At 44.8% G+C, this 27,893-nt stretch overlaps 1 protein-coding gene across 4 annotated transcripts; it reads left to right on the forward strand.

The window, feature by feature from the left end:
• rps6ka3b (ribosomal protein S6 kinase, polypeptide 3b) lies at positions 1-27,152 on the forward strand. 4 transcript variants are annotated; one of them, XM_061666749.1, is made up of 22 exons: positions 1-495; positions 5,846-5,905; positions 18,648-18,764; positions 19,038-19,119; positions 19,732-19,812; positions 19,921-20,000; positions 20,085-20,191; positions 20,275-20,312; positions 20,764-20,906; positions 21,493-21,563; positions 21,706-21,794; positions 21,867-21,931; positions 22,009-22,111; positions 22,190-22,299; positions 22,660-22,785; positions 22,856-22,945; positions 23,059-23,217; positions 23,417-23,578; positions 23,655-23,731; positions 24,152-24,269; positions 24,407-24,547; positions 24,746-27,152. In XM_061666749.1, the coding sequence occupies exons 1-22, from the start codon at positions 433-435 to the stop codon at positions 24,866-24,868; spliced, it is 2,205 nt and encodes a 734-aa protein (XP_061522733.1). In that variant the 5' UTR covers positions 1-432; the 3' UTR covers positions 24,869-27,152. The 4 variants fall into 4 exon arrangements, with proteins under 4 accessions (XP_061522733.1, XP_061522729.1, XP_061522731.1 ...); XM_061666745.1 differs by lacking the exons at positions 1-495; positions 5,846-5,905 and adding an exon at positions 14,104-14,488 and having other exon boundaries at positions 24,407-24,556; XM_061666747.1 differs by lacking the exons at positions 1-495; positions 5,846-5,905 and adding an exon at positions 14,104-14,488 and having other exon boundaries at positions 22,663-22,785.
• Positions 27,153-27,893: the final 741 nt, after the last annotated feature.

Here is a 27,893-nt window from a genome sequence, read left to right on the forward strand (position 1 = left end):
ACACCGGCCGCCATATTGGGAAGTACAGGAAGTGAACGGGTCTGGGCGAGAGAGGGAGCGAAGGAGGAAGAGAATAGACAGAGAGGGGGGTGGCAGATAGACTACAGGAGTGATTGTCGAGTGTTACATGTGGCCGTGGGCTCACAGAAGGGAAGAAAAGGGCGTCCTCCTTGCCTTTTCTCATGTTCCTCCGTCCGGAGGAAGGGGCGGACTCGGCGGCAGTACACACCCGCGGATAGGTCTTACTCGCTCGGCTCGAGAGCTCCGTGGCGGGTCGGCGCCAACCGGCGAATTGACGCGGAACTAGCTTCACATTTGACCAAAGAGACACCAGAGAAAATAAGTCAGGGCGGCTGGGCTGAAGGTCCCTGGTCGCCGAAGAGGAAGTGAAAGCAGCAGGGAGAGGACAAGTCGAGGCAGAGGAAGGACAAGATGCCGCTGGCTCAGCTGGTGGATCCCTGGCAGAAGATGCCGCTGGGGGGCACGACGGGGGAGGTGAGTGAGTCCGCGCTCACCTTTCAGTCAAACTTCAGCAACACGGGGAAACGTGCACTGGCCCCTTGGGCAAAAGATACATTTGAAGTTGAAGTATATAGTATTTATGTAAAAAAGGAAAAAAAAAAAAAAAAAAAAAAAGACGGGTAAGAGTAGAAGTATTGACGTCAGTAAAAGAAAAAAAAGGAAATCAATTTTTACTGTCAATTATCAGAGGTGGAAAAAGGTTTGCGCTCTGTCCTGTACAGACACTTTTGTTAAAATGCTTTAGCAAAAGTAGTTCTGATTCAACTCCTGTACAAGTATAAAAAAAAATAATAATAAAAAAAAAATAAGTATTTACAGACCGAAGTGTACGTAAGTACAAAAGTAAAAAGTAATAATGAATTTTTACTGTCAGTCATTAGTGGTGACAAAAGTACTCACGCTCTACTTGAGTAGAGAAACCGTAATAAAAGGTTCTGGTAAAAGTACAAGTACTGATTGAACTCCTGTATTTGAGTAAAAGTTAAACCAAAAAAAACAAAAAAATCTCAAACGTATTTAAGTGAAAAGTGCATCTTTACTGTTCATTACACACAATAAATCAAATACCAGTTTTTATAACAGGGAGTAAAAATCACTTTGTTACTTTGCACCATTGGCACAGATGACTCACAAGTGTGTCACCAACACTGGCGCATTACTAGTATAATACAAACTTCGCACTGACCTGTTGGAGCACAAGAATAGAAGAAGAACATCTGTCCTCACAAAGTCTCACAGCAACAATAAAGCATTTGTTGGATGCACAAGAAGGTAAATGTGGTCTGTTTTGGGATCCAGGGAGTTCCCCCTATGTCCTGTAAGAACACAAAGAGGTCTAATAATTATAGGAATCAGCTAGATTTATCACATGATGCGTTCATGATTTATTAGCCTCACGTAGGTGTGGATTTTACAGCTATCATGTTACATTTCGTTAGCCTAATAATAGTATAGTTGCCTAAGTCGTATTTAAATGTTTTCGGGAAACAAGAAAAAAAAACACAGCAAACAAGCAGAGTCCAGTAGCCTCGATTCAACCATTGTGGATTACCATGACCTGGATGACAAGCAACACAGACGTAAAGAAAAAACGAAATTTTTATCAAGCAGATTGGTGTTTTTATTGATGTTGTGAACATAAGTTAACAATTAGTTATTGTTTCGTAAGTAATATTTGAAAGTTTTTAGAATACAACAAAAAAACTATTTTTAGTAAGCACGTGGGTATTTATATCGAGCTGGTAACAGTATGTTAAAAATGACTTAGGCCATTATGCTAACAAGGCCATTACGCTAACAAATTTAAGGAGTTCCCCGAAAGCAACTGAAATTTAATTAGTAATTGAATTGCAAAACAAATAGAAATTGAAGCATCACAAGATCCTGGTGTAATTTCCAGACATAACGGGGATGTTTGTGAGCTGGCAAATGTGAAAAACTACATTTGTGATGCAATATTTTGCCAAACAAGGAGCCTAAAAAGAGTTATACTTTAAGGAAAATTGTGGTGATGGTGATACTGTTGAAACAGTCCTGAGAACTGTCAGTATTCCCACCACATTTGCACAGGTTCCTGCAGAAACATGCACCTGTTATTCTTTGCAGGGTCATGGCGAATATTGAAACAGTGAAAGAGTAAACTAGCAATAAAATGATCATACATAGCATATAATAATCATACATAGTTTAATTATAGGTATTGTTCAATCCAAAAAACAAGTGGTGTAAAACATAAATTCTTTTCCCCTTTTTTTCCAGAAACATTTATTAAGGATTAATCATACCTTTATTAATGTCTGACCAGCTTTGAATACATTTTGAAAAGGTCTGTAATTTATCATTTTAACAGACTATATTATATCCTATGTCAGAAAAACCCTGCTAGAACAGCTGAACTTTATCAAACAGTACACCAAACAACTACAGTGACGCATCTTGCTTTAGGTCTGTTTTTCTTCAGCTGGATCCTGGACCTTGGTCAAGTATTCCACAACGGTTGAATGAAGGCAGCTGGACTGTTCTTGTTTGTTGAAGACGTTTCACCTTTAATCCAAAAAGCTTCTTCAGATGTAAAATTTTAGATGTGGAGTCTCCCTATTTATGTCTCAGTGGATGTGTTCCTTGGGGTTGGTCAACAGTCGTTTTATTTTTTTTTTGGCCAGGCGTGGTTGGTGAAAACGGCCTTAGTCAAGGTGGAGGGATTTGTGAACAGCTAGCGCAAGCATAAAACCTTTAGGCTTCTACCAGAAAGAAAGGGGGAAAAAAACGGAATTAAGTCTACAAGAAAACCAGAACTTTTGGGGGGTTTAATCAGAGGCACTTTAAATGGTGGCAGGTGTGCGCTTACTCACATTTCACACGAGTTTGAATGTCATTGTGCACACTTATGCAACCACATTATCTCAAATGTTGTATATTTACTTCTCCTCATGAAATGGTTTCGTTTTTTTAAATTGAGCTGTACAAGGTGAAATTCACATTCATGGTCGAAGATGTTGAGACTTAAACATAATTTAAGATAAAACCTTATTGTTGTTATTATTGTATTGAATCTTATTATGCTCATTATATTAGAATAATTGTCCAAAACTCCAATACTGAAAAGATGTTTGGACATTAAGAGAGGGGATTATGCTGCAATGTTTGCAGACTGACAAATGACAACAATTGGGCTTAATGGATGTCAGACGTCAATAGAAGCAGAAAGTCAGAGCCTGTCTTGTGTCTTCTATTCTTAGTCTTTGTGGCGTTATGCAAAAGAATGAATGTACGCAGGAAACGTTTGGAGAAAAGTGTGGGATTGCTCGACCCACTTAGTCAGTGGCATGCATGTGTGTGAGTGTGTGTGTGTGTGTGTTCCAGTTCTTCAAGTTTTGTCAAAATCTCAGTAACAAACAGGAGGCGTCTTTTCTGGGTGATTCAGGAAGGAGCTTGCGTAAGCGCGTCCACTTCCTGCGCGTGGCGTGACAGCAGCGACGTCTGCGTGTCCACTTCCTGCGTGGCGTTGTCACCGGCGCGGCACCAGAGCGACACGCGCGTGTCCGCTTCCTGCGTGCCGGCGTCAGATTGGGAATAGTAATAATAATCCAACCTGATTGGCCACTGCGATTCTCCAGCACAAAAATGTAGTGAGTCATACTGCCGGCATCTTTTGTTTTCACGTGGACGAGCTCGTACCTGCCTGCGATTTTCCCACAACGCCGCGCTGACATCAGTGACGGAACAATGAACTTGGAGCCGCTTACGTGCAATGGCAGCCATCACCTATGGAAAGGCGTTTCAGCATTTATTTCATATCCTTGATATCCAGCTTCAGGTCCATGTCCACTAGTCATTCTACTAGTGCGTGCTTAGTCTTACTAGTGAGGACAAAGAGCATATTAGTTTAATGCTAGTTCACTAATACTAACGTTCAGGGTTCGAATCTGGGCCTTTTTTCTACTTGAGGTACACTGATTAACAACTTATCATTTATCAAATTAATCGATAATAATAATCGTTTAGAGACCTTGTTTAACTTAAAATTGTCCAAATCCTTGGAATTTCAGCCTCTCAACAATAAATATTAAAAATTATATTGATTGTCATCATAAAGCAGACTGATTATCCTTGTTTATCATCAAAATGAGACATTTGCAAATACCTTATTTACTTTGGAAAACAATTACCAACTTGTTTGCCTCTTTTCTGGCATGTTACGGACCAAACCGGGAACTGAATCATAATCAATTCATGTTTGTGCATTTTCTGCACTGTCAATTTGAAATAATGTCCTATTTTTTAATGAAGGGATGGAAATCTTAATTTTTTAAATTTTAATCCAATCCACCGATTAATTGAAAACATAATCGACAGATTAATCAAGTATTAAAATAATCGTTATTTCAGCCCTATTGTCTACATGTGCCATGTGATTGGTTGGCACCCAGTCCAGAGTTGACCCCGCCTCTCGCCCCGAATTCAGGCAGGCTAAATTCCAGCACACCAAATTTGTGTGTACAAATGCAAATACTTGCAGGTTTTATGGTCATGAAGTGCATGTTTCTTTGCGTCGATGACACTCGGGATAAAACACGGCCTCGCTCGAGTCAAATTGCCGTCGCTCCTGGAATTTCACAGCGTGCCGCAGCACGTCGCGTGTGTTTCCATCTGCGCTACGGCTGCCATCATCCCCCCGTGCGTCCGAGAGGTTCTCGCGTCCGCCGTGACCCGCTTCCCTTCAAATGCGATGTCATCACTGTAGGCGTGTTGGCGATTCCCATCGCAGGAAGTCAACAGCCGACCGCCCTCGTGCTTTTACAAGTAGTAATCGTCGTCTACCGTCGTAGGAGTGATATCGGTGTCGGAATCACAGCTGTCGTTCCAGCAGGGAAGAAATCGGGTTGCCAAGCCGCCTTATGTCTTGCTACTTCTTGTCTGCTCTTCATCATCGCACCGCGCATCTCCAGGTCGATGGGCTGGGCCATAAAAATAAAAAAACAAATTCGCAGAAATCTGATTTCCTATTTTAATTTATGTTCTTTCCCAGTTTATAGAAAAAGCAAATGACAATGACATTATTCATAACACGTTTTGGTCTGGTGGCACGGTGGCCGACTGGTTAGAGTGTCTGCCTCACAGTTCTGGGGACCGGAGTTCAAATCCGCGGTCCCGCCTGTGTGGAGTTTGCATGTTCTCCCAGTGCCCGGGTGGGTTTTCTCCGGGCACTCCGGTTTCCTCCCACATCCCAAAAACATGCATGATATGTTGATTGAGGTCTCTAAATTGCCCATAGGTGTGAATGTGAGTGCGAATGGTTATTTGTTTCTATGTGCCCTGCGATTGGCTGGCGACCGGTTCAGGGTGTACCCCGCCTCCCGCCCAAAGATAGCTGGGATAGGCTCCACCACGCCCGCGACCTGTGTGAGGATAATCGGTAAAGAAAATGGATGGATGGATGGATGAATAGCCTGTCTGGCATTAATAAATGGATTGTTATACTTAATCAATGTTTTCTTGCGCCTGTGTCAAGGCACCCTCTGACCTCTGCACGGCTTCTGTTCCTTATGTTTAGTATGTGCTGGATTTGAACCCCGGTCCCCAGAACCGTGAGGTAGATGTGCTAACCAGTCGTCCACTGTGCCGGCGACAGGCTGTTCATACATTTTAAAAAGATTTTTTGTTAATAGTTTGATATGAGGATATTTTTGGCGTGGAACATACTACGTGCGGATAGAAAATGAACAGTATATTAGGGTCAAAAACATTCAGCTTAGCTTATTTTAGCATTGTAAGACACATCAAGCACCTGCCATCTTAACCTTTAAACTCTGTGTGCTTCCAGGATGCTCATAACGACCTTGAGGACTCGGTGGGCGAGGACGACGGCGTGACGCCCAGCAATGTGAGTTTGTCTTACATCCACGCCACGCTGTATCCAGCGCAGCGCACACGCCTCAACCAGGCCAGTTGTGTTTGTATGTGTGTGAGTGACAAGGGCGCAGTGGGTTGACGCCCACTCCTTCAGGATAATTGCCGGTATGAAAGTGACGCTCGCTGTGGCTGACGATCGGCCGGTGACTCATCCCCAAACACACACAACCCTCTCACAAGCTCAACTCGTTAGCAGAGCTGCAATCTTTTCATGTGTGCGAGGGGCTTTCGTGCAGTGAAGTGAGAAAATAGCAACTCATATTACCCCCCTTTTTACAATTCTCTCCGTTTTAGTACATTTCTGTTACCGGACATACGTAATCCGCCTCACACCTCTATCACAACTATACAAACCATCATGACTTTACACAAATGCAATATAACAGCGCGCAACCGTTCGATCAGTAAGCGTCTTCTCCATGCACCTTGCAAGTGTTTTCATTTTGTATTTGTATGTTTGACTGTCCTGTTTAATAAACGACAGAAAGTGGTTCATTGAAGGTCGCTCTTGTTTTATTTTTTCCAAGTCCACTCGAGAAGCTCGTAATTTTTGGGTACGCAACACAAAGCAAAAATTGGACCAGGTGACAGTTCGTTACTTGAAAAACGTTCAAGTCAAGGTACCACTGTAGTTATCGAATAACATGGCAAAAATGTAAATAAAATACATCATGCTCACCGGAGATGCTGATTATATAATGTATTATTAATGTGTTCAGATTTCTACAGTGTTTTTTAGTCAAACTTGGCTTGCTCTTACCAACCAATCAGAGAACAGAAAAATGCTGACATAGCAACACATCCATCCATCCATCCATCCATTTTCTGAGCCGCTTCTCCTCACTAGGGTCGCAGACGTGCTGGAGACTATCCCAGCTATTATCGGGCAGGAGGCGGGGTACACCCTGAACTGGTTGCCAGCACATAGAGGACGAAATCTGATTGGCCCAAAAATCCAAAAGCCACATCCATGTACTAGAAGCAGTGCAGCAAAGAGAAAGGCTATTAAATGAAATGAATAGACTCATGTGAATAAATAATACACCATAATACCACCACAGTACATGTGCATGAATGTGTGTACGCTGAAGGTTGACTTCATGGCCCTCTGATGTCTCCACAAGAGATGTCATTCTCAACGTACCAAAATGTTCAAGCTCTCTGTGTGTGTGTCCATGTGTTGGTGTGTGTCTATGAGTGCGTGTGTGTGTGTGTGTGTTGCTGGAAGCTGCAGGCATCGATTTTTAAATGCAGAGGAGATGGCTTATGGATCGTCTGTGTGAGAATAGCTGAGTAGTCATTACTCGTCTCTCCAGAGTCCTTTGCGCACGCACACACACACACGCACACTGATGCCCCCAGTGTGGACAGAAAATGGCTTCCAAACCACATTAGAAGCGTCGCCACTCTCTTGAGGGACTGACTGACATCTGCTGCCATCTGCCGCATCTCAGGTGTGTGCGTGTGTGTTCGTCATGTGTATGAGGTCACTTGTTCAAATATTCAGGCAACAAAAGACAGTAAATGTTCCTGAGAGGATCACTTGTTCCACGGCAGCAGGCTGGCATCTTTTTACACACACACACAGTCTGACGCCACACGTGGACCCCCATCTCCCGCCTTCAGCCGGGAGATGGGGGTCAAAGGAAGAGATGATCAAAGGAAGGATGAATTATTCAAGAGAGAACGAGGCCTCTTTCACCAAAGCTAAAAATATGAATGTCTTTCCTTATTAGACTACTCATTTTTCACATTCCATATATCATGTCACAACTTCCTGTGTGCGTGTTTGTGTGTGATACTGTGTGTAGCGCTCACTGGCAGATGGTGTTTAATCTCGTGTGACCATCTGTAACTGGCTTTCTGTGGTCTTTGTCTTTTGAAACACGCACACACACACTACTTCTTCAGTCCGGTGTGTGCATCTCACATCAGGAACGCTTGTGAGGGAAAAGTAAATGTAACGATAAAGGAAACGTGAACGATTTTGAAATCAGAGTGGATTGTTTTCTACTGGTGTGTGCACGTGTCAGCAAGTTCTTTCTCGTTACGTACCATCCAAACGGAGATATCCGTCCCACCCACTCTCCTGCGAGTGGATATTGATGAATGTCAAATATTAATCAATAGGAAATGTGTGTATGTGTGTTTGTTTTCTCCCAGTGCCAGGCAGGGCGGTGTGCTGAGAGCAGTGCATTGTGGGTGTTGCCATTGTGAGAGGTCACAGGGTGATGATGTAATGTGTCCAAATCGTCTTCCTGAACTAGTCTCTCTCTCTCGCTCTCTGTCTCTCTCTCTCTCTCTCTCTCTCTCTGTGGCTCTCTCTCTCTCTCTTTCTCTCTCTCTTTCACTCTCTCTCTATCTCTAGGAAGCAACCAATCACAGCTGCGCCACACAATATCTTTGTGAGGACGTGGTGAGTGTGTGTGTGTGTATGTTACACGTGCACACAGGAAGCTGGCTTGAAACTCTGTATGGAAAAACATTTGAGCATTTATTCGATTTCCTTAATATCCGCCTTATGGTCCGTGTACTAGTACACTCTCTGTCCTCACTTATAAGACAATTCAGCGCACTAATGTACCTGATAACTCCATCTACCGAATGTGTTGCGTTCCGAACGAATTAGTCATAGGTTGAGAACTTTTGTTCTATAGTATGGATCCTGTCTCCAAATTGTTTTTCAATACGACCTGTAAACTCCTTTTAATTGAGATGAAAATAGAGAAGGAGTCGCCGAGCCGGGCTTGCGCTGACCTGAGCAGGAATTTGACACGCAGCCTCCAAACTTTGTGTCGTTTCCTCCCTTCATCCTCCTCCTCCTCACTGGCACATGTGGAATTTCATGCACTATCATGCTTCCACACCATTTCCCTTCCGAGACGCGTTGTGCAAGATTGACGGTGCATTCAAAGACCCGTGGGAAATCTCAGGGTTTTCTCTTAAATGCGCATAATTGTGAGCACAAACACGCAAATGCTGTATCGTGGCTGTGTGCGTGTGATGGGTGGATCATCGCACAGATGTTTGCCTTCCTGTGCAGATGTTGTTGCCAGGGAAACAATGACAGGACGTGATGAACAGCTGGAGGGCCTTCCCGGTCGTGCGTGCGTGCGGATTTTGGGTCGGCTCTCCTCACTCTGTAAATCTCGTTCGGGGCGCCATGACGGGCTGAGCGGCCATGAAGACGCTTTTGCTGCACGCCGGGAGGGGACGACTTCAGGTACAAACCTTCTGGCATCGCGCGCAGCTGCTGGTGTCGCCGCCGTTGTTACTCGTACACGTCTAACTGGTTCCAAAGTGTTTCCACGCTGTCCTGTTGGGCAGCTTTCGTCGTTGTAGTATGACAGCTATGTGTGTTTTTATGTGCCAGGCACACCTGACTCCTCTTAACATTTGTAATGAGATACTTAAACCAAACGAGAGACAATAAAGAAAAAAAACCAGAACAGAATTCAACAGCATCAGAGAAAGTAACATCCTTCCTTGAGAGCGCTCACTTGTCCGGCCGGCTGCCAGGGACTAGTTGTCTTTTCGCAAACTGCTGTGCCCTGCTTTCAAAGTGTGCATGTGTGGACAAACATTCAGCATGCAGACAAGACAAGTAGGGCATCCAGTTTTTGGAACGTGATGAAAGGCTGGAGAGACAAACGTATGGAAGTGGTGCCTTTTTTTTTTTTTTTTTTTTCAAAATCTTTTATGCTTAGTTTTGCTGTTACTGTTACAAATACAACCTGTAAGTCAATGCCCCACTGTATTCATTATTGATGCAACAAGGCAGGAAAGGCAGTAAATATCAATTCGCAACACTTTTATTTCTAAAATGTTTTTACCATGTATTTGTAAATGACCCCTTTTGGAGCATTTTTAGGAACTCTCAATGTCCCATCATTGGCGAGCACTTTTTAGAACAGGCCCGTGGGTTACTCATGTGGTGCTTGGGGTCTTCCTGGTGCCCGCGGGCACTGTGTTGGTCACACCTGGGCTAAATTGTCCAAAGGTGTAAATATGAGTTTGAATACTTGTTTGTCTATTTGTGACCTGTGATGGATGGGTGACCAGTCCGGGGTGTACCCTGCCTCCTGCCCAAAGTCAGCTGGGGTCTCCTGCTCACCCGCGACCCGAATGAGGACAAGAGCCATAGAAAATAATGGATGGATTTCCCATCAATCGTGTTGCATTTGTGAACATAATTAAGAGGCTTGGAGAGGCTCCATTGGCAACTGATGAAGTGCTTTGATTCCACTAATGAGAGAGGAAGCCTGTCTGTGCGTGTGCGTTTGTGTGTGTGTGTTTGAGGGGGTACTTGTACAGAGAACAGTGAGAGACGAGCACTAGAAAGCCCTAACTGTCCATCAACACATCATCGAACGCCGGTGTGTGTGTGTGTTATGGGCAGGTTGCCATGGTAACGTGGGCGTTCCGAGGCCGCGTGGAAGTGTACCTCTGACCTCTGTCCCGCTCACATTGAGAAGCCTTTGTTGTTTCCCAGCATTCCTTGCTGCTGTGAGGAAAATGTGCCGTGACTGGATTGGAAGGGCTCGCTGAGTCATTTTTTTTTTTTTTTTTTTTTTGCACTGCACTCGCAATAGTTCATATGACTCTTACCATCATTAGTCAGAATACAAAAGACTTTATTGTTGTTGTGGCAGAAGCAATGGAAAGTGTTGACATTGTTGACAGCCATGATGCTGTAAAACGTGACCTACAATCTGCCAGTAGACAGGTGTTTTTATTATAACTATAGATAAGCGGGCACGGTGGACCACTGGTTAGAGCGTCAGCCTCACAGTTCTGGGGACCCGGGTTCAATCCCCGGCCCCGCCTGTGTGGAGTTTGCATGTTCTCCCCTTGCCTGCGTGGATTTTCTCCGGGCACTCCGGTTTCCTACCACTTCCCAAAAACATGCATTAATTGGAGACTCTAAATTGCCCGTAGGTGTGACTGTAAGTGCAAATGGTTATTTGTTTGTATGTGCCCTGCGATTGGCTGGCAACCAGTTCAGGGCGTAGCCCGCCTCCTGCCCGATGACAGCTGGGATAGGCTCCAGCACGCCCGCGACCCTAGTGAGGGGAAGCGGCTCAGAAAATGGATGGATGGATATCGATAAGCGGTAAAGAAAATTGATGGATGGATGTTCCTCTGCTATGTCAGTTTACATCTGCTATGTAAATTGCAGATTTTTAAGCGATCGTTAGAGTCGCACGCCTTTAGTGCAGCCGCAACATACTGGGCAGCACTCCAGTTTAACAGCAAGAAGGATCCTGTTTAACAGCAAGAAGAAGAGGCAGAGAAGGTCCCCAACTACTTTAGTCGCAGTAATAGTCACTGTTCCCATAGAGCAGAGAGAATATGTCATTAGCCTAATAGCATAATCGCATAAGTCAAAGAAGAAGAAAAAAACTGCAACAAATTCAACAAACAAGAGTCCACTTGCCTCAATTCAACCTTTGCAGATTACCATGACCTAGATAACTGAGAATCTATACAAACCTAAGGAATTTTTTAAAATAAGTACATTGATATTTTTTAATATTGTGACAGTAAGTTTGAAATTATTACGCAATTAAGCTATTAGGCTAACGAGCATGAGTATTGTCGTATGTTCTGTTTGTATGTGGTGCTGCGCCGCAAGTGTAAAAATAGCAATTGTTTAAAGGTTTATAACTATCATAACAGCCCATCTATGGCACTTCGAATTATGTTAGCATTAAGATAGCAGAGCTTTGTTGAAATTATATGGTTTGCTTGAACATTTTGGCATCGATAGTAAATATACTGTACACTGTTTGGTTCTCTTTTGTTTCATGTGTCAGTTTTGCAGTAAACGTCAACTAGGAGTGACAAACAGCTTGACGCATGCACTTTGTGCCTCTTAGGAAAACTGTGCGAGCGAGTCTTCTTTTCATTTTTTCAAAGTGATGTTATATGATGGTCTCCCATTTCTTCACAGCGATAGAGTCGGTGCTAAGGAATCTTTTTTTTTTTTCAATGTGTTTAAAGTGTGTGGAAGGAGGGAAACAAAAAATAGTTTTTTTTTAAAATATGGTCTCCTTATTGCAGATTTTCACTCATCAATGATGGGTTTTGAACATATCCCCGAGATAAACAGACGTTCACTGTATATGATAATTATAGAATTAATCAGCCGTCTATGATATTGATGGAAGTGTTCATTCAATCACTGCGCATCGCAGTGATTGAATGCGCGCTTGTCGCCAGCTCGTGAATAAATGATGACGTCCTGACTCTGCTCCTCTTCATCGATATGTCATCTTTTCATCCTCTCTTTCTCCCCCCATCGTCTTCACGTCTTCACACCGTTTGCTTTGTGTGTCATTCAGGGATCCTCTCTTGCACTCATTCGAGGATGTTGTGAAAGTTTCCCTAGATGGCGCTGTAGGCACCAAGGGAGGTGCTCAGTGGCGCTTACCGATAGTCACTTTCAGTTCTCTCATGTAGAGGCATTTATTTAGTAAATAGTTAAATCTAACTAAGATTAAATATCTCAAATCAAGGGGAAATATGCTTTTTCTTTGTCTGCCAATATATTTTATTTTCCAGGCAGTTTTGTTTAAGAGCATTTCACTTGCTTGAAACATTTTTTTCCTTAAAAGAAATTAGTAAGAAAAATTATTTAAGCTTGTGATTGGGATTTTATTACTACTTATGGTGCGTATGTTTAGTTTCAAATAAGAAATACCATAATTATATAAGTGTAGGTGGTATAAATAAACTAGTTTTAATACATCCTTTTCTTTAGGCTAGCTATATTTACTTGTTTTGAGAAATCTTGCCAAGTCAAGTTTTCCCATTCTTTTGGCAGACAATTTTGCTTTGATAAGTAATATATTATTTCTTATTTCCCTACTTCTCAGTGAAGGTGTGTGGGTCTGTTTGTGTGCATGTGTGCATGTTATTTGATCCATGATGTCCAAGCGAGCGGAAATGCACTTACAACCTCGAACCTGACAAATCCCAAACGTACGCGCGTGTGTGTGTGTGTGTGCGCGCGTGTGCACAGTGGCCATGCAGCCTGTTAATTTGATTGCGTAACAGGATTAGAGGTTGCAGATTGTGTGGAATGGAATCCCACTGGCGCTCGATCTGTGATGCTATGCCCCCCCTCCACACAAACACACACACACACAATTTCAATTGCTAATGATGGAAACGTGTTTTCCTTGTGTGTGTTTGACATGAGTTCCACTTTGTACATTGTTTCTCACCTCTGTGACGGTGCTCTTTGTTCCGCTCCACTTTATTCTCCGGCCAGGGTGTGACTGGGACCGTGTCCTAAGTGTGGAGGGCGACAACAGGTGCAGGTAACCTAAGAAATGTCATCCGGCCGTCACCACTGCACTGCTCGCATTGTGCACATTGTGTGAGACAGGTGGGGTTTGGAAGGTGCTTGTGGGTTCAAACGGACCGGTAAGCTGCGTTTCATTCAGTCGCAGAAGGTACCAAAACAACCGATCACGACACATTTTGGGTTTGGTTGGCAAACAGTCCAAGCTGTAGACCAGTTCGCTTCTTGCCTAAAGTCAGCAGGGAGAGGCTCCAGCTCACCCAAGACCCTACCAGGGGCGTTTGTACTCCCCCTGGGGGCCCCAGGCGGGAAGGAACATAAAGGCCACCCCCGGAAACAAAGATAGCTTTTATTAAATCATTTACATTGACCTAAACAGCTACCAACACTGAAAACAAAACTTCACATAGTTGTATATAAATGACAGAAACATAAACCTGAAATGTGAAAATTTTAAGTAATAAAGTAATAAAAACATAACCAAGTTAAAAAGAAAAAAAATAAGGAATGTAAAGCATATACACTTGCGCCTTGAGATACGAGTGACACAACTTACAAGTTTTTTAGATATGATCCTTCGCTCGGCCCATTTTATTTATTTATTTATGTGTGTGGCGGACCGTCAGGCATGAGAAGTCTCAACTTAGCTCATCACTACACTTCTAAACCTTCAACTTGCCAGGAAAAGAACTTTTCATAATTGTCTGCAGCCAGTGTGTCACATTCAGTCCTACTTGTTGCTGTTCTGTGTTGGACTACATAGGGGGGGCTCTGGCGCTCTTGTACTCGTGGTTCTCAATCATTGGTCAGTGTGTGTGTGTTTGCGTGTGTTGGGGGGAATCTCCAGGACACCTGATGGAAAATCTGGATGGAAGGTTACAGCTGTGAGTCAGAAGGGGAGGAGAGTGTGGGGAATCCCGCTCCCCCCCTCTCCGTATTTGGTCACCCCCTCCACATCTCGTCTGACTGTGGGTATCCCCTCACACGGCTCGCACTCATCCACTGTCACAGTGAGGCTGCGAACCACAAGTGGCACTCCGGCGTTGACTCTTTGCGATGACACACCGCTCGCCCCACACTAAGTGCGCGTGCACCCTCGCCAGCCTCGTCCGGGCGCTGCGGGGCCGGCTAAAAGCGCTCCGTCACTTCCTGCTGCCCCCCAGGACGGACCGCGGCTACTGCGAGCCGGCAGTGTGGAGGCAGGGGATGTTGGGCTGTTTGGGATCGGCACCCCGCAGCTGGACTGTGAGTCGATTATTTCATTTGATTTAGAGGAGACGTACACTTCTCACAAAACTTTAGGGATTCTGCTTTTGCGTTCAGCCAATGACTTGTTAGCTCAAGTTCCAGAGCAAAAGAACCACTTTGATGCCAAAACACTCTCATGTCAAAGCCAAAAGCTAAGCAGAGGTGCAGTGTTGGTACAAATTAGCTTTATAATAAATAATAGAAAATAAATAAAAATAAAAATATGTGGTCTTAAGGTCAAGTTGTTGGCAGAGTGGAGACGTATTTTTGTTTGGCGATGCATCATTGCGCCCCAAAAATGCTTTTGTTGTCTCGGGCACTTCCTTGTTGGGCTCCGTTTAGGCAATAAGAGTTGCATTGGATAATCAAATAACTCAAATAATTGGATTCTAAAAAAATGTCCAAGCAAAAGCTTGCCTCAAGGCTTCGCAGTGATCATTTTTCCACATGGACAAATGTTCCTGCAGACTCACGCACCACTCAATGTAGAAATGAGTTGCCACGATGGCGCCAGTCCAGGAGGAAAGGGTGCATAAAAGGCAATGTCTGAATTTAGTCTTAATTTCACACATCAAATAAAATCCAACAAAGACCAAAGAGTCTACTTCCAATCCAAACTAAAGTAACACAGCAACACATCTACGATTGCCAACAAAAGGTATCGATGCTAGGTAACTTAATATAGCCTACCATCGCTAGTTATAAGGTATTGCCATGCTCCCACAAGCGGTCAAGGGTAAACACAGCTGCCGGCGCACTTTCAATCGCTTTATTGAACAAACGGTAATGAAAGAAAGAAACACAGAATACATTCATGCACGAGCTGCTATGGCCACAGCTAACGCCTAGACTGGCTAACCGTAGCTAGAAACAGCCAACTACACTCTCATTGGCTGATGCACACATCACTCATCAGGCTTGTTCCCGCCTTTTAAAAGCACATTCAGAGTCACAAATACTACAGTGTACAACGTGAGGATGGCGACCCCAAGTGAGCAGAAATAATACCTGTGCCTCACATGCACATTTTGGATTGGTATTGTTGTTTAACAATGCGAAATCAATTTCGGATTAATCGGTAGAATAATACATTCTAAAAATATTTGATAGTTACATCCCTAGAGGTGAAATACTAGTTGCTGTTTTTTTTCTCTCTCAATACATCCAAAGCTCACATGGACTAAGTTCTTGTGTGTGTCGGTCTGAAACAATATGAGAAAAAGTTACATGGATGTGGAAGGTGACTTCGTTTGTGCTCTTCCACTGTTGATTATGAGTGTTTGTGGTGTGTTGAGCACAGGCGCTGGCTTTGCACTTTTAATTCCGTGATTAAGAGGTGTGACAAGAGCATCCTGTCACTGCGGCTCTGATCTGCCATCTGTGTTCTGACTCACGGATACGTGCACATTTGAAATGTCGACATTCCTCAGTCTTTCAAACGGTGGTCAATCTGTTTCTGCATCATCACCGCGTTTGCGGTTTGTGAGCTTTTGTTATTATTTTAAATGCAGCAGACCTTAACCTACATAAACATCATCGTCACGTACCAGCATACAGGCAATGAACTACAACAGTGATGAAAAAAAATATTTTTGCATTAGAAGAGCCTTTACTTTGTCATTTCACTTTTGCTGATGGAAGGTAAAGTAAAAGTGCCTTGTTACTAGCTTGTATTCAAGTATTTGTGTGTCTGGAGTGCCTACTCACCCATCAAGTGTGAAATTATTGGGAAACAACCAAGTAAGCCTCTAGTTGTATGACTATTTCTGAAAAAAAAAAATCACACTTAGTTGATTGCTCTGTGAAGTTGTCAACACGGTGGATGAGGGTGGTGGATTTTATTTGTGTTAGCCGGTGTGTCCGCATCTGCTATGCTAACAAGTCTATGAAGTGAAGTGTAGGAAGTGCTGTCTCTGCCAGTGAAAATGCGCTCGCTCCTCACCCAACTCTGGATTCCACTTCTGTCTTGAGAAGCCACTTTCGTCATTCAGGGGCCTCCCAGGACGGCCCCTGTTGTTCGTCATGGTAATGAAAGCTGGCTTCACGGGAGAGCTGGCGGGGATAGCGGTCCTTCGTTTTCATGAGGCAGGACCACAGAGTTGGGAATGTGTGTGTCAGTTTGTCAGTGTTTCTCTGTGTGTGCCCTACAATTGGCAGGCAACCAGTCCAGGGTGTACCTCACCTGAAATAGGCTCCTGCACACCCACAACCCTAATTTACTGGACTGGATCATACAATTTGGCTAAAATGGGTTTTAACCTAGACTCAAGACTTGGAAATTTAATTTTTGTTGTTCATGGCCCAAAATGGCTAAAAACAAGCTGAAAGGGAAGTAAAATCAAACAAGTTGTTACTGTTTGACATCCTTGTTCAACCAATTCCACTTAACCCAAGTATCAAATTGTGTGTATCATAATGAGAAAAGCAGCACGCGCGAGGTGACAAGTGTTTAAATAAAGACATAAGTGTTGGCGAAGGAGGCGGGAAGGCGGGAAAAGAAGCAGAAAGGAGGAAAGAGAAGAAATGTCTGTGAGCGAGAGAAAGTGCGCGAGAGAGAGAAAAGGAGAGGGAGGAAGAAGACAAAGTGTCAAGAATGATCAGAAGCCGGTGCCGCTTGGTACCGCTCGGTCCCGTCGCCGCACCGGAGCATGTTGTCGCCGCGCAGCCTCGGCCACACCCTGGACTACAGGACCCATCGTGCACTGGGAGCCAGCAGGTCATTCACCTGGGAAGTTCAGGTAGGCGACAGTGAGGGAGGAGGAGGGGGAGGATTATGTTTGCTTGATTCACTTTACAAAGCGTTTGAAGGCTGAGTACACGCTCGCACTGTACGCCATCATTAGTCACTCTGCTACACAAAGCAGGTACCCGGGGGCGGCTCCATGACAACCGTGTGTGCCGGCGTGTGTGTGTGTGTGTGTGCGCGTGCGCGCTCACCATGTTATGTGCGGATGGCAAACAGTCAGGAACCCTGCTCGACCTGTCACCGGCTGTCGTGTAATGCAGGCGCTCTGTGGTTTCGCTTCGTTTCCCACAATTCCCGTGACAACTTTCTGCTGTTGTAGCGTAACACCGAGGACCAGCAGCAGCGAGGCCGTCACTCGACGGACCTCCACCAAGGCAAAACTATCCTGTACTTCTGCTGCAGTACTGGAGGCCAGTGATTCCCAACCACAGTGTGGCATTAGAGTTCATCATGTGTACCACGTGACATGATCCAATTTCACTTCATTGGTCAAAAACTTACCACCCATAATGCATCTTTGTTCATCTATCTATGCCGGCGACATATAGTGACAGGCAGAACAGTTAGTTGCCCTTCCACATGGATGTCAGTGTGTGTCACTATAGTTAGACACCCAAGCAGTATTTGCCCCCAAATTTTCTTTGCAAACTCATTTGTTATTGAACTAAGGTTCTATCTCAATTGCTTAATTATTTTACTACATATGCTTTTTGTGACATTTTTAGTTGGCGGTTTGCAGTGATATTTCTGTAATGTAAAATACGGCGGTACGTTGACTTGTGCCCAAATTTCCGAGTTTTTCAAGCATAGAGTTAAAGTATATATTTTTTATTTATTTTTGCTTTATGTTGCAAGCCAAAATTTGAGGTAAGAGCAGGCTTCAAATATGCCACCGCTTGACTGAAGAGAAAAAAGAATGAAAAAAAGCGAAATTATGGTTCTCCAATGTCCTTGCATGTGGGAAAGGAGAGCACTTTCAGACTTGATTTGAACGGAACCAACAGACGTAAAAAAATGTTTTTCCTACATTCGGCCAAAACTCACGCACACGCAGACTAACCATTCATGTTCCTGATGTCACTCAGTAGGCCACGCCCCTTAAAGGCACACTTACAACACTACAGTTGTTGTTGTGACTTCCAGCTTTTCCAAAAGTACAGTAATTACACTTTATAAAGCCGTAATTCTTTCCATTCTTTTATTATGTTTTTACACAATGTTCGTTTTCTTTATTTAAAAAAAAAAACGTTACGTGATGTTCTTTTTGGGGGGGGGGGGGAGTGTGGTTGGGAAACACATTTTCACCAAAGCTCCATCTGCTGGATCTGACCCACGTGGGCACTGTTCAGCACTGTCATCTCGATCTGTACCAAGTAATGTATGCATGCCGTGTGTTTGCGTGTGCTGCAGGATGACGTGTCCATCAAGGAGATAAGCATCACTCACCATGTGAAGGAGGGATGTGAGAAGGGTGACCCTCGCCAGTTCGAGCTGCGCAAAGTCCTGGGGCAAGGCTCCTTTGGCAAGGTGTGTCTGTGTGTGTGTGTGTCACTTTACGCTTCAATGCACTCAGTGGGGCCCTGTTGTCCATGTTTAAGAGCCTGTTTCTATGGAGACGGCAGGCTGAGGGCCCTTCACGCTCCCGCTGAGTGTCATCATGCTTATGAATGAGCAATTAGCCTCCCGCTCACGTTATCTTTCTGTATTAATAAAACTCACACACAAAAGGAACAAAGAGCGCACGCAACTCTGCTTGTAACACAACACTGACTGGTGTGTGTGTCTGTGTGTTGCGTTTAGGTGTTCCTGGTGAGGAAGGTCACAGGTCCAGACGCCGGCCAACTGTACGCTATGAAAGTCCTCAAGAAAGCAACACTGAAAGGTACACACACCAGTGTGCCGAATGTGGCTCCTCCGCAGCTGAAAATAGTCCCAATAGAGTCACCATTAGGGTTACAAAATTCTTTGCAAAGTTTGAAACTTTACATGGGAATTAACCGGAAGTCACGACGAGCCGAGATTCACCTTATCTTCTATACAAAAGCTGTGCTGATCTCAAATCGAAGTGCCGCAACATCGCCATCTACAGGAATATGTTCATCATTACAATAGTTTACAACCCTGAAATAGACACGCAGGGCGAGACGCTCTTTCGTGCATACCCGTTGGAAAACGTACTTGATCCATTTATTTTTGGGATTCCAGCTGATGAATATAAACGTCCACGGTCGTGCATGAGTTGATGTACGGTAATGCCCTCGCATGTGATTTACTGTATCTATTTTGGAAGGGTATATGCTTATGAGAGAACAAAATGCTTACATGTAATACCTTTCCATTAAATTACCCTCAATTCCCACTTAATTCACATAGATTCCCTTGGAAAGTGTCAAATTTTGAAATTTTACAAAAAAATTTGTCCGTGTTTTCCAAGTAACAACAATGATCTGATTATGGAATATTGACTTCTGTGTGTGCGTGTGTGTGTTTTCAGTGCGCGACCGGGTCAGGACAAAGATGGAGAGAGACATCCTGGTGGAGGTCAACCATCCCTTCATCGTTAAACTGCACTACGGTGAGTCAGCCATTCCCACACCGGCGCCGCTGCCCTCGTTTCAACTTTTAGCCTCCCTAGGAAGGGGACTCATGCCGTCTTATCTGTATTGCTTCCTTTCCTCCTCAGCCTTCCAGACAGAGGGGAAACTCTACCTGATCCTGGACTTCCTGAGAGGGGGAGACCTCTTCACTCGGCTTTCTAAAGAGGTAGCGCAACTACAAAACGCCTCTTCTATCCAAATTCACGAAACTGCTGTCGACACTGATGTTTGAATTGTGTGTGTGTTGTAGGTGATGTTCACAGAGGAGGACGTCAAGTTCTACCTCGCAGAACTGGCGCTGGCTCTCGATCACCTTCACGGCCTCGGCATCATTTACAGGGACCTGAAGCCTGAGAAGTACACACAGACATACACACGCACGCACGCCGTCAGTTGGATCACATCAAAAATGTCTAAATCGCAAATGTTTGTTGTTTCAGCATCCTGCTGGATGAGGATGGACACATCAAGCTTACAGGTGTGTGTGCCGTGACAGCTATCTCAGTTGTCTTACATGCGCATAAAAGAGCGAGCTTCGAGGAAACTCCACGGAGTAGCTATAATCGAGGAACCTCAGATGGTGAATTACTTATTTACTGCTCATGGTTGCTGCTTCATTTGGCCACATCATCCAACCATCTTTCTTCTATACCGCTTATCTCCTTAACAACAAACACTATTTGAGTTCAGTTTAATTCCACTTGAAACATAAAGCATCAAGTGGACATGTGTTGCGATCAGTAACTTGTGACCCGTCATCTCTAATTGACATCTCCTTAAAATGACGACATGGAGGAGAGAACATCTCATTTCTCCGAACATTTCTCCCTCCTCGCTCCTTGGTTGATGTAAACAGAGGGCCGAAGAGATGGCGTGCTTCTTTGACTTGGTTTGATATGTGTCACTCAAACTTCTGCGCGTGTGTGCAGACTTTGGCCTGAGCAAGGAGTCCATCGACCACGAGAACAAAGCGTACTCGTTCTGTGGGACGGTGGAGTACATGGCTCCGGAGGTGGTCAACAGGCGAGGACACACGCACAGTGCAGACTGGTGGTCGTACGGGGTGCTGATGGTGAGCGGGAGAGCGTGGTTTGAATTGTGCAATACACGTTAGGGCTGAGCAATTAGAATATATTTGTCACGATGAATGTTTTCTTTTTGCCTCTGCCGGGGCCACTTTGGGCCAATTGAAACCCATGAAAAGGTTATTTGCTTGTTTGAATCACACAATTTGGGTAAAATGTGTTTCATTTTAGACTCAACACTTTAAAAATCTATTTGATCACATCCATCCATTTTTAGACAAGGGAGCAATGTCGTAATATTTTTAGTTTATAAAAGAGGCTTTTAATGGTTTACTGTACCGAAGGATTACATGTCTGATTTAAGAAATGGAAGCTCCCTCTGCTGGCTGTAGAAAGAATGTACTAGATGGATGGATATATATACATGAGCACGTACGCATAAATACCAATACACCATATAAGACAGCCAGCCACGCAAAAACATAAACAATCTTAAAAATTACAGACTCTCAAAAATTGCCACAAATCGAGTAAAATCTTGGATAAAAAATTGAGATTTTTCTTAAGCCTATATCGCCCATCCCTATTACATGCTTCCTTTGTCTATTTTCTGACTTAATGTCTTTCCTCTAGTTCGAGATGTTGACGGGAACGCTGCCATTTCAAGGCAAAGACCGGAAGGAGACCATGACCATGATACTCAAGTGAGTCCGTAAAGATGTCAGACGGACTGGAAACATCAACTTGTCGCCGTGACTCGTCACATTCAAATGCTGAGTGCTGATTGCGTTTCCTGTGTGACGCAATCGTCAGTTTAGATCTTCAGTGTTCAATTTGTGTCTGCAGGGCCAAGCTGGGAATGCCGCAGTTTTTAAGTTCAGAAGCCCAGAGTCTCCTCAGGAACCTTTTTAAGCGCAACCCCAGCAACAGATTAGGTGAACAGGAATTGAGCTCAGTTCATCTTAATTGCAGTTACCATTGCTAAGCACTCCCTCTCATGTTTGAAGGAGCGGGTCCAGACGGCGTGGAGGAGATCAAGAGGCATCAGTTCTTCAGCACCATCGACTGGAATGTCCGTTTGCGCCGTCACATTTTTCTTCCGTCACAGCCATTGTGACTCATTCACTCACTGGCAGTTTCGTCCTGCAGAAACTCTTCCGCAGAGAGCTCGCGCCTCCCTTCAAGCCGGCGGCAGGACGACCCGACGACACATTCTACTTTGACCCGGAGTTCACCGCTAAAACGCCCCGCGGTCAGCCTGCCCCCTCACAACAGCACATCAAGGCTGTGATGGCAAATTAATGAGTGTCTGTGTGTGTTTATGCGTCAGATTCTCCGGGAGTCCCGCCCAGTGCCAACGCCCATCAGCTCTTCAGAGGATTCAGTTTTGTGGCAATAACCGAAGAGGAAACACAACCGATGCCCAATGCTATTGTTCAGGTATGTGCTGATAAATTATCCTAAATGATGATGATGATCCTAAAGGAAGGAGGGCCACACTCATCGATGCAAATTCAGACGTTTATTGAACAAGACAAACTGCCGAACACAAAAAAGTACAAAAGAAGGTTACAAAAAAAGCAGACGCAAGACAGGACGCGGCAAATATACACGGGAACCATCTGCCATCTTCCCGGTGTGGGCACCAGCATCCACGTGCGCCTCGTTCCACTTTCTGCTGGTATCCATGCCATCTATAGGACAAAAGAAAAAACACAGGGAGGAGCGCGAACAAAACAAGGCTCAGGGGAATCACGGCACTGTGCTGGCTGGCCTGACACGAGACTTTATGCCCTGCAGCAGCTCCACAGAAGCACGTCTCAGTTTTGTGACGCCTACGAGGTGAAAGAGGACATCGGCGTGGGCTCCTACTCCATCTGCAAGCGCTGCGTGCACAAAGGCACCAGCATGGACTACGCCGTAAAGGTGGGGAGCGCCTCGCGGGATTTACACAGCCCCGATCGGGGACCCATCTAAGCGTATCCTCCTGTTGCAGATCATCAACAAAGCCAAGCGGGACCCCACGGAGGAGGTGGAGATCCTGCTGAGATACGGCCAGCACCCCAACATCATCACGCTCAAAGACGTGAGTCGATGCTCACAATGTGGGATCGCTACTATTGGAGTTTTTGCAACAATGTGAAATAAGTTACCCTCTCGTCGTTGGTGCCACTTGCCGTCATGTCCTGTGACCCCCAGGTGTACGACGACGGCCGCTCCGTGTTCCTGGTCACGGAGCTGATGAAGGGCGGAGAGCTGCTGGATAAAATCCTCCGCCAGAAGTTTTTCTCCGAGCGAGAAGCCAGCGCCGTTCTCTTCACCATCGCCAAGACGCTGGAGTACCTCCACGTGCAGGGGGTACGTGCACACGCCCGCCATCACGAGTCCTTTTGTTCTTTATAGTGAATCCCCGTTTATGACTACGCTAACTTTGTGATAGCATAATGTGAAACGGAATAGCCGCATTAACCGGCATTAATATTGATGTTACGGTCAAAACAACTACCTTTATTCAATTACTTGTTTGTATGACATTTCCTGCTTCTGTGGCACGAAGGTGGTGCACAGAGACCTGAAGCCGAGCAACATCCTCTATGTGGACGAGAGCGGGAACGCCGAGTCCATCAGGATCTGCGACTTTGGCTTCGCCAAGCAACTGAGAGCGGAAAACGGCCTGCTCATGACGCCGTGCTACACCGCCAACTTTGTCGCTCCCGAGGTGAGTCGCCTGATCTTCTTCTTTCAAGCTGTCGCACACTTAACACAGCTGACGTGTGCGTGTTTCTTGCTTACAGGTTCTGAAGAAGCAGGGTTACGATGCAGCCTGTGACATATGGAGTCTCGGAGTGCTTCTCTACACCATGCTAACAGGGTATGCTTGGGGAACGCTGTTTTAAGCATTTATTCCATGTCCTTGCTATCCAACTTATGGTCCATGGACTAGTACGCCCTTTGTCCTCACTAATAAGACAGTTTAGCGCACTAATAGAACGACTGTGTCTTGCTTGTCACGTTTTTTTTCCACTAGTGCCTTCCACTACCGTATGACATTTTTGGACACTAGTGGGACACATTTGGCATACTAGGACAATTACATGTTACGTGTGAAGGAAAACTGTGCATCAGTTGACATCTGTGCGCTATTAGTCATACATAATAGGATGACTTTGCCACGTAGGAATAGAACTCTATTTTGAACTGAGGACCCCCAGTACAAGTTGCAACGCTTCGTGTGTTGAGATTGCTTAGTTTGACTTTTAATGACCCCCTCATTATTTTTGCCGTTTTGCAGCTTCACTCCTTTTGCCAACGGTCCTGAAGACACGCCGGAGGAGATTTTGGCCCGAATCGGCAGTGGGAAGTTCTCACTCACTGGAGGATACTGGAACTCTGTGTCTGTTGAGGCTAAGGTGTCTTACCTTTAAGCACACTTACACTAGGACGTAATTGATTTTATCGATTAGTTCAAGTTTTTGTCATGACGACATGCACACACATATGCAGAGGGGATCAGTCAGTGCTATGTTTTGTGTATGTGGCCCCTCAGGACCTGGTGTCAAAGATGCTGCACGTGGACCCCCACCAGCGGCTGACGGCCGGTCAGGTCCTGCGCCACCCGTGGGTGACGCACCGAGACCAGCTACCCAAATACACGCTCAACAGGCAGGACGCTCCTCACCTCGTCAAGGTGACTTTGGTAATTTCCTGTTTGCGTCGCATGTGTGTCATATGATCATACAAACAAACGCTGAGACGAGTGGTTAGCACATCTGCCTCGCAGTCTAGAGGTCTCGGATTCGAATGTTAGTGCAGGCCTTCCTGTGAGGAGTTTGCACATTTGCAACCAGTCCATTGTTTGTGTAATAACTTAGTGCTGATGTTCCAGGGAGCAATGGCGGCCACGTACTCGGCCCTCAACAGGAACGTCCCGCCCGTTCTGGAGCCAGTGGGCTGCTCCACTTTGGCGCAGCGGAGGGGTGTGAAGAAGCTCACCTCCACCGCTCTGTGACCTCACCACCGAGGACCACCATCCCCTCCCCAACCCCTCCCGTCAACTCTGACCTCTAGCTGAACTTGGACAGACTACTGATGGAATCCAAGGAGCGCTGACGCCCAAAAAAGGAGCACACAGAGGCCGCCGCCCTCCCGCACACTTGACGGGCTCTTCTGATTGGACGGCTGACGGCGCTCTTCCAAGATAAACTTGTGATTTTTTTGCTTTGGACAATCAGAACAGGAAGGAAGCGTGCATGTATATAAACCTCAAAGTGGGATGTTTAATCATAGAAACACAATAGTCCAACAGAAGCATTTAAAGCCATAGGATACTTTTTTTTAACTTCCCTGTCGTCACGGTGATGTCAAACGTGACATCTGACGTACGTGACCTTTTGTGATTTGTCGGACCCCAAAGCTGACAAACACTCAGTGTTGTAGAATATAATGCTGCGTTCACACCGGACGCGAATTTAACCATTCGTGTGACCTGATTGCATATAAAGTCAATGAAGTTCGCGTGAATCGCCGTGAATACCTGTTGGTCGACACACACGTCGCGTTTGACGCGACGTGTGTGTGGACAGCACACGAAAATTCACTTCTTTGCTTCTTTTGGGAGATTTGAACTACTAGCCACAAATTGCGTCGCGACAACCAATCAGTTTCAAGAATGGTGAGCAAAGAGCCTGCCTAGGGGACGAGACGTGCCGCTGGCCGCAGTAGCCGCTTGATCATTTATTCGATATCCAGTATATGGAATAAATCCTCAAATCGCTTTCTATTGTCATCCACTCTCTCCACCAGTCATGTGACAGGAATTGGAAATGGCTGCAGGCTGACTTAGCCGTGTTTCCATCTTTGATGGACAGGTGGTGGACAATGGGGCTTGTCACTCCATGTTGAGGCCGTGATGTCATGCATATGCAAATTAGTTATTTACCCTCAACTTCTTTCCAGTTTTGTTCATTATGACTGCAAAGTTTGTCACAAATTTTGGTTCCAGGGGGAAAAAAATTGCAAGGACCCCTCTTTATCCAAGTGCCAATTAAACATTACTACCATGTGCATTCCTAAATGCCACAGCAGTTACGTTTCAACCTAGTCATGATTTGCACTAAGCCCAAAGCACTGTCTAATTTCAAGTATTGCTTTGGCGCCATCTTGTGGCATTTTACAAATTGACTGTTTAAAAAGTTAATGGCAAGAGGAAAGAAAATGTCGAATGCTTTTGGTGTGCGTGGTTTAATAGCACATACCAGAGGGAAGACACTGGAAAAGGTGGTGTCTAGGCTGGCTTGGTGTGATTTATTCAGTCTTTCCCAACATCTGTTGAGCCAAGGCATATCTTTTATATTAGAAACGTCCTTCGGCACGCTACCAAAATGCGGCGTAATGGGTTTAGTAAGGGTTAATCAAATTATGGCTCGCGGGGAGCCCAGTTGGAGAACCACTCACGTAGAGGCCTGATGATTAATACAAAAAAACAACACGGTCCTCACGAGTCTAAAAGGCCGGCGTCATCCCTGGAGACGTGTTTGTCACCTGCGATTAAGGCTTCCAAACAAAAACAAGCAGACTTCCTCCCTGACGTCTGTGCACGGGAACTGTAAATTAAAACAGCTCAGGTTTTCACTCGTACAGCACGAAGAACATCGTGGAAAGCCAGTCGAGCATTTATTCAACGTCATTGATATCCAGCTTATGGTCCGTGTATTCGTATGCTCCTTCACCTCACAAGTAAGACAGCTACAGTGGATATAAAAAGTCTACACACCCTTGCGCCACGAGTGTGCTGAATTGTCCTACTAGTGAGGACAAAGAGCGTACTAGTACATGGCCCTTAAGATGGATATCAGTGATGTCAAATAAATGCTCAAACGGCTTTCCATACGTTCTGAAATGTTCAAACCGGTCATTTTTTTCCTGTTATGCATCCATCCCAATGTTTCCATGCCACCAGGAGTTGCTGCTTCAATTGCAAGAGCTAAGTTAGCATGTTAAAAAAGAAAAAAAAAGAAGAAAAAAAAAGGTCCACGTGGCCTGTGCTTCGCTTTTAGCGACCAATTTGATCACGAATGTGTTGGATGATGAATCAGTGGTCGTACAGCTCTGGGAACAAGGAATGTAAAAGAAATGATTTTTTCTGTGTTTTTATTTGTATTTTTTTTCATTTTCTCCTGCTCTTCCGCAACCTGTCAGATTTGTTCAGCCCAAGTGCTGCACCATCTCTTGTTTTGTTCTTTTTTATACCTCCAGGGAGACTTTCTATGAAAAATAAAATCATAAGCTAATGACCCTGTTGACTTTTCATTCATCATATTTCGGGCAACGGGAACTAGAATGGGCGGCACGGTGGGCGATTAGTTAGAGCGTCTGCCTCACAGTTCTGAGGACCGGGGTTCAATCCCCGCCCCACCTGTGTGGAGTTTGCATGTTCTCCCCGTGCCTGCATGGGTTTTCTCTGGGCACTCCGGTTTCCTCCCACATCCCAAAACCATTAATTGAAGACTCTAAATTGCCCGTAGGTGTGAATGTGAGTGTGAATAGTTGTTTGTTTCTATGTGCCCTGCGATGGGCTGGCAACTGGTTCAGGCCTCCTGCCTGATGATAGCTGGGATAGGCTCCAGCACTCCCGCGACCCTTGTGAGGATAAGTGGCTCAGAAAATGGATGAATGGATGGATGGATGGGAATCGGTCACATTATTTAAATCGAACAAATTTAACATTTACACAATCTGGTTCTGTCTATCACTCGGGATAAACATGAGACTAGCTAATATTTCTCAGCAGCAGCAGCAGCTGTCTGTAAATCATTGGTTAATTAACTATAATTACGTTTTGAATATAACTGAAATTGCATGAATACATTATTTCAGAAAATGGATGGATAACTCAACTATTTATAAAGCCCTTTAAATACAACCACATCTGAAAACAAAGTGTTGTACAGAGATAATGTTAAAAATGTTAATTATAATTCATTTTAGAATTTGTAATTTAAAATGAGCTATTTTTAAACACATTTTACATATAC

This window comes from Phycodurus eques, chromosome 21 (assembly GCF_024500275.1).
Source record: "Phycodurus eques isolate BA_2022a chromosome 21, UOR_Pequ_1.1, whole genome shotgun sequence".
NCBI lineage: Eukaryota > Metazoa > Chordata > Actinopteri > Syngnathiformes > Syngnathidae > Phycodurus > Phycodurus eques.

Excerpts from the sequence above, each read along its gene's own strand:
- rps6ka3b (XM_061666745.1), top strand. The coding sequence starts at position 14,300 with ATGACACACCGCTCGCCCCACACTAAGTGCGCGTGCACCCTCGCCAGC. Across the intron at positions 14,489-18,647 it reads CGGCACCCCGCAGCTGGACT|GATGACGTGTCCATCAAGGA; the intron begins GTGAGTCGATTA and ends CGTGTGCTGCAG. Across the intron at positions 19,120-19,731 it reads CAAGAAAGCAACACTGAAAG|TGCGCGACCGGGTCAGGACA; the intron begins GTACACACACCA and ends GTGTGTTTTCAG.